Below are 7,046 nucleotides of genomic sequence, written 5' to 3' on the forward strand. Positions count from 1 at the left end.
TTTCCGTAACAACTGATAATAATGATAGGACAGAGAGAAAAAGAAAGGAAAAGTCAGAATCCCTAAGCAAGCAAACGGTAGAGATGCAGCAAGATTAATTACCACCACCACGAATCCAGCGATGTCCCGTTGGCTTGGTCTCGGTGCAGGTGATGGTGCTCCAAGCTCCACCAAAGTTCCAGCTCTGAGCGGATGAAGGAAGAAGAAGATCAAGATTATCAAGATCAAGGATCCCAAGAGAGGAGTACGCAGTCCTTTTATTGCCCCAGTCCACACAATTTCTCCAAAGACTCCGCCCATTTCCATGGAGCTCATTGTCATACGTGCCACCCCGTGTTCTTCCATGCGCACATGCACAGGTGTTCATGGTTGTTGTGCCGGCGGGAGGGGTCGACCTGCGACGTCTTCAGCCTCCACACATCTTCCTCACCCTGGTTTCCTCTCCACCCAGATTGCGTGCAAGTGCAGCTTGGTAGGCACTGCCAAGGATGGTACTTGAGCTTTGGGCAGTCATAGTGGTTTCTTTGGGGACAATTAGTCTCCTTCAGAGCGTATTCCTCCACGGCAACAGGATGCTGAGGTCAGGAAATGGTAGTTGTGCAGCAGCAATGTTGAGACAAACCAGTCCAACACAGTCCCTTACACCCCTCCACTCAGCACTGGTGTGGCCCCACACACATGGGTGTGTCAGAGGGTGTGGCTCCCCATTTTGGAGAAGTAGGGGCGACCTAGAGAGTGTTGGGTGAAGGTCTGCCAAGGTGGGGTTTGGGACCTAGTGCCCATGAGCCGTGTGGGGTGGCTGATGGACCTGGAGTTCTTTGGCCCAGTGGTGAGGAGGCTCAGGTGGTATAGGAGTTGACACAGAGTGCCTGGAGGGTTATTTCAGAGATGATGGAGCTTTTCTTTAGTAAGAATAGTAGTAAGATACAGGATGAGAAAGAAATAATGCCATAAAGTGCAGCTGGGGATGCCCAGACTGGACAAAAAGAAAAAAAAAAAAAATCACTCCAAGGGTAGTGCTATGGTGAAATTCACCACCCAGAAGGAGTCTGGATCAGATCAAGGCTTCCTTTTAAAGGGATAACAAGGGACTATGGCAAGTATCAGTAAAAGAAGGAAGATGCTCATGTGAGAGCAAGGTGAGACAGCTGGGTGGCTGAGTACACCCTGTAGGGAAACAGGCACAGCTGAGGCAATATCACAGCCGGTTGTGGAAATGACAGAGGGTTGTAGAAAAGCTGAAAGCCCCCAACAAAGTCAACCTCTCCCTGACTTTGGCCATGGCTGGTGTTTCTGCCACTGATGCCTATGAGGAAGCACAGTCCCCTGCAGCACTGGGGCCTCATTGACCCCTTGTCCCTACTCAGGAGCCTGGCAGGTGCACATCTCCATCGCCCACTGCCCCAGGAAAAGCCCTGAGCAATGTGTGAGGGACAGGATCTCCCTTTCCAGGGGCTGGCGGTCACGGCTTGGCCCTTTGCTTAATGAGGACAGGGCTTGGCCCTTTGCCTTCATGAAACACATGCAGGTTTCCTCAGCATCAGAGCCACCTTTCCTTTGCTTTTCCCTACCTGCCATCACTGCCTCCACATTTCTGCTCTAAGTGGAGCCTGGGGAGGCTTTGTCAACAGTGTCCCTCAGTGGGACCCATTAAAGCCACAAGAAATTTTGGAGTTTGAATCTGACTTTCTCAGAGACTTCTTCAGCAGCATCTCAGTGTGTGGGGTTCATGAACTCAGCACCAAACCCACCTGAGGTGTCATTAAAATGCCTTGGGCTGGTCCTCTACTGCGGAGCTGGGATGCGGTCCTGGGACGGAGGGAGCTCAGGGCAAGTGGGCAGCACTGCAGAGACACAGCTCTGCCCAGGAGCAGCTCCTCTGCAAAGCGCAGCAGGGCTGAGGGCACTGCCTGCAGGCACCAAGGGCAGAGGAGCCGGGCACAGAGAGGGGAAAGGCAGACAAGAGTGGGAGGATGCTGAGAGCTCACTGGAGGAGAAATCTCCACAGCCCTTGACACAGTAAGTCTCTGGGAGCAGGACAATGCAGCTGCAGTTGGTGGTGGGTTCTAGTGAAGCCGGCACAGCCGCCAAGAATCTCCCTTCTGTCTAGAGGAGGAGGACGTGCTCCAGAGCAGGACTTCCCTGCTGCACTGTCAGAGGGACAGGCCATGGCAGCTGTCTTCTCCCGGGGACGGCTGCAGGGGTGTGCAGTTGCGGGTGCAGCCAGGGGTGCCCAGGGTTGTCCTTCAGAGCAGGGTCCCTGCAGCCCAGGGGCTGTGTGCTGGGGCAGGGACTCTGCTGCCTGCCAGGGTCAGCACTCAGCCTGCCCGGGGAGCTGCCCACGGCACTGTGGGGAGAAGCTGTGGTGGGAAGGAGAGACCCCCAGCAGGGCAGGGTCCTTCTGCTGTGGAGAGGGTGCTGCGTGAGTCAGGGCTGCTCACAGCTCCAGATCACCCCCAGGACATTGGCAGAGGAAAGTTTTCAAGAAGCACATGAAGGCAGGGGCTACCTGGATGGAAAGGTGCTTTCTGAAGTCTGTGCTTTCAGTTTCCTCCTGTGGTTGTGGGGTGTAATAATGCAGCTTTCAGCATTGGACAACACAAGGACACTCCCATAGCATTACCCTGACAGAGCAGTAGGTATTTCAGAAACTTGATAAATTCCTTCAAGCATTTATTTGCCTGCAGAAAGCTCAATCATTTTGTCAGTGTTTTCCTGACCTGCTCCTTAGACTTGCACACACAGAGATGCCCCTGTGCAGGTCCCTGCTGCCAGGAGGGGTCTGCAGGGCAGAGCTGAGCACACAGCGGGTGGGATGGGGGCTGTGATCACTGGCAGGGAGGAGATAAGGAGAAAGAGGAACAGCTCCAGGCAGGGAATGGAACAGGCTGACAGCACAGGCTGGGCAGGGGTCATATTTGGGCACTGCCTTATTAGCCCTTCAGTGAAGGTGATTTTTACCTAACAAGCACCCCTGGTCTCCTCCCCCACACAGCATAGCCTCTGCCCTCCACGCAACAGGAGCTGCCTTGTCTACAGCCAGAGCTGCAGCAGAGGAAACTCTCCCGAGTGCCTATCTGTCCCTCCCTGGCCTTGCCTCCCTTGGCAGAAGCATTGGGGCATTGCTCCTTGGTTCTCCACCTGCCCCTGCTGCTGCTGCTCCTGTTTTCAGGCTCTCTGGGGATGGGGTTTTCAGCTGCAGCTCAGCAACTGGCCCTGCAGGTCCTGCCATGCAGATGTGTCCATGGCAGCAAGGTGCCCAAGCCCCTTCTAGCCTCTGGGTCTCTGGGCAATGCTGCCCATGGGCTGGGGATAAAGCTGGATCATTTTGCAGGACACTCCATCCTCAAGGAATCAAAAAGCTCAGAGATCTTTACTGGGGAGGGGAGTTTTCAACTGGATGTCTCAGCAGCATTCAATTTCCTGTGAGGGGAACAGCTGGGTGTGATCCTCTTCCAGATTCAAGAGGTGGCAAGCCCAGGGCAGCTGAGTGCAAGTCTGATGGACAGCCTGGCTCTCCTCACTGCACTAAGGCTCTGTCCGTTTGCACCCTTGGACTCTCCATGGAGCACTTGTAGCGCAGCAGAAATGTCCAGGCTGTCTGCCTTCAGAACGCACTCCTCAGGTAGGACAGGGCAACAGGAGCAAAAGCAAGAAGAGCAAAGCCCCACAGCTTGGCTCTGCAGCTGGGGGCACTGGGAGGGACAAGGCTGAAATCTCTTGGATTTCAGGAGTGGAGTTAAGCAGTGATCACTGCGGGTTCCTCTCTGCCTGTTGGGGCACAGCAGAACTGACTCCTGCAGAGCCCACAGCAGAATCCCTTGCTCCCCACTGCCCCCTCAGCCAGCAAACACCAGAGCTCCAGCCCAGGAGCTGCATGAAGGTCTTTCTGGAAGGACAGAAGTTGGAAGAAGTGGAGGTTCTGTCAGAATTGGAGCAAGTTCTGCACAATAAAGTCAGTCCTAACCCTGAACTGCATTTTTCTCCTTGAACAGGCCCCATGCCCAGAGGAAGCAAATGTCCAACAGAAGCATCGTAACTGAATTTCTCCTCCTGACATTCGCAGACAGACGGGAGCTGCAGCTCTTGCACTTCTGGCTCTTCCTGGGCATCTACCTGGCTGCCCTCCTGGGCAATGGCCTCATCATCACCACCATAGCCTGTGACCACCACCTGCACACCCCCATGTACTTCTTCCTCCTCAATCTCTCCCTCCTTGACCTGGGCTCCATCTCCACCACTCTCCCCAAAGCCATGCACAATTCCCTCTGGGACACGAGGGACATATCCTATTATGCATGTGCTGTCCAGCTCTTTCTGTTTTCCTTTTTCATTTCAGAAGAGTATTGTCTCCTCACCATCATGTCCTACGACCGCCATGTTGCCATCTGCAAACCCCTGCACTACGGGACCCTCCTGAGCAGCAGAGCTTGTGTCCACATGGCAGCAGCTGCCTGGGGCAGTGCGTTGCTCAATTCTCTCCTGCACACAGCCAACACATTTTCACTACCACTCTGCCAAGGCAATGCTGTGGACCAGTTCTTCTGTGAAATCCCCCAGATCCTCAAGCTCTCCTGCTCACACTCCTACCTCAGGGAAGTTGGGCTTCTTGTGGTTAGTGCCTGTTTAGTTTTTGGGTGTTTTGTTTTCATTGTGGTGTCTTATGTGCAGATCTTCAGGGCCGTGCTGAGGATCCCCTCTGAGCAGGGACGGCACAAAGCCTTTTCCATGTGCCTCCCTCACCTGGCCGTGGTCTCCCTGTTTGTCAGCACTTCATTCTTTGCCTACCTGAAGCCCCCCTCCATCTCCTCCCCATTCTTGGACCTGGTGGCGTCATTTCTGTACTCAGTGGTGCCTCCAGCGGTGAATCCCCTCATCTACAGCATGAGGAACCAGGGGCTCAAGGATGCCCTAATGAAACTGATAACTAGATGTTAATTCTGAAGCAATAAACTGCTCATCTTCTGCTGAACAGCAGTTATAATATAACTCATTACAGGCCCAGCCTGCCTGCTTTTTCTCTTTTTGTTGGTCCTGGTATTTTACTTGTAATGATGTTGTCATCCCTTTCCAATTCACTGTCTGGATTTCTTTTCCGACTGATTGTCTGGGTAAATGAGGAGCCATGATCTCTGTGTGTTTTAAAATAATACAGTGCCTGCAGTGACTTTTCCTTCTTCTGAGATCCTTCCTCTAAGACTTTCTAGACCTGCAAGTAAAATTCCTGTTTGTAGAGGTAGAGGGGAAGAAAGTCCCATCATGGCAGCCCTGCCAGGGAATACATGGTCTTCCAGAGATGGTCTGTTTTCACTTCCACACTCTCTTTCTCACCCCTTCAGTTTGGTGTAAGGCCTGAGTGCTCTGGCAGCTTGGTCACACTTCTGCTGTGTGACAGTCCTGTGACTGCAGGCAGGGACAGGCAATGGGCACTTCTGTGACAGAGCCGGCCTCCGTAAGAGTGGTTCCATCATGAAAGAGGATCTCCTCAGGGCAGTGCCTGAAGGCTGAGTTCTTCTTCCAAACCTGATCTCAAGAATATGCCCATGAAAGTGGCCCACAGATGAATACACCAGTGAACAGGTGAACAGTGTGATTTGCAGGGTGGAGCACGCAGCAGTGTCCTCACACAGCCAGGCCTCCTGGGAGAGACTTGAAGGTCCAGGGTCTGGTCTGTGCCTGTGTTCTCTGGACACACTGGGGAAGCTGCCTGTGTTGATTTGGCTGAGATAGAGTTAATTTTCTTCCTAGTAGCTGGTATGGGGCTGTGGTTTGGATTTGTGCTATAAACAGTGTTGATAACACAGGGCTGTTTTCATTATTGCTGAGCAGGCCTTACACAGAGTCAAGGCCTGTTCTGCTCCTCACCCCACCCCACCAGTGAGCAGGCTGGGGGTGCACAAGGAGCTGGGAGGGGACACAGCTGGGACAGCTGACACCGAGTGACCAAAGGGATATTTTATACCTTATGACATCATGCTCAGTTATATAAAGGTAGAGGAAGAAGGACTAACGTGGGGACATTCAGAGTTATGGTGTTTGTCTTCCCAAGTCACCGTTACATGTGATGGAGCCCTGATGTTCTGGAGATGGCTGAAGCCCTGCCTGCAAATGGGAAGAAGTGAATGAATTCCATGTTTTCCCTTGCTTACATGTGTGGCTTTTTCTTTACCTATTAAACTGTCTTTATCTCAACCCATGAGTTTTCTCACCTTTATGCTTCTGATTCTCTCCCCCATTGCAACCAGGGGAGTGAGTGAGTGGCTGTGTGGGGCTCAGATGCTGGCTGGGGTTAAACCATGACACTGCCCCAGGGCAATCATCACAGACTAGTACCTCCAACTACCATTTGCAGCACTGGCCTCTCACCCCAAACTGGGGAGGTTCTCTCTCCCTCCATGAGGGACACCAAATGAGCAGGTCAGAAGTTCATGCTTGCATTGTACAGAGGAGGTGTAAGCCTGCACGTCATGTCTGCGATGTGAGAGAGGGCAAATGCCATCAGCTATTTCTGGGGATGCCATGAAGGTGTGTGGGACAAACAGTGTCATGAGGTCACTTCACATTGACAGTAATGTTACCTGGAAAAAAACCTGAATGCAGCACCGGGAGCTGTTTCCTTGAACCGAGGTCCCTGAGTCGATTCCTCATGCCGTGGGGCATCTCACACGAGTGCAGAGCAGAGTGATTACCACAGGGATGAGGGGCTTCCCAGCCTCTGGCAGTGGCAGCAGGAGGCCAGAGAGACAATATGACTCCTGCAATGCACTACTTCTGAATGTGCAAGGGAAGGACTCGTGTCTCTGAACACCCCTGTGTGTAAGACAAGTGCATGGAGCCAGCTGAGATGTGGGCACCTGACAGAGCACTGACACTTCTGCGTGTGACTCCAGGAACAACCCCCACTCTCCCAGTGAGACTCATCTCAGCTGCCTTGGACAGGCTCATTGCAAGTGCTCCTGTTCACTACATCACCCTCGCCTGTGATTCTGCACTGTGCCCTCAACAGTGCCAGAGTAATCAGACAAGTTCTGGAAAAGGCAGACATC

At 52.9% G+C, this 7,046-nt stretch overlaps 1 protein-coding gene across 1 annotated transcript; it reads left to right on the forward strand.

Annotated features, from left to right (window-relative positions):
- Positions 1–4,017: 4,017 nt before the first annotated feature.
- On the forward strand, positions 4,018–4,938 carry LOC141937056 (olfactory receptor 14A16-like). Its single transcript, XM_074854461.1, has one exon. It carries the CDS (start codon positions 4,018–4,020, stop codon positions 4,936–4,938), a length of 921 nt encoding a protein of 306 aa, XP_074710562.1.
- Positions 4,939–7,046: the final 2,108 nt, after the last annotated feature.

This window comes from Strix uralensis, chromosome 37, assembly GCF_047716275.1.
Source record: "Strix uralensis isolate ZFMK-TIS-50842 chromosome 37, bStrUra1, whole genome shotgun sequence".
NCBI lineage: Eukaryota > Metazoa > Chordata > Aves > Strigiformes > Strigidae > Strix > Strix uralensis.

Bases quoted from the DNA above. Each gene is read 5' to 3' on its own strand.
- LOC141937056 (XM_074854461.1), top strand. From the start codon at position 4,018: ATGTCCAACAGAAGCATCGTAACTGAATTTCTCCTCCTGACATTCGCA.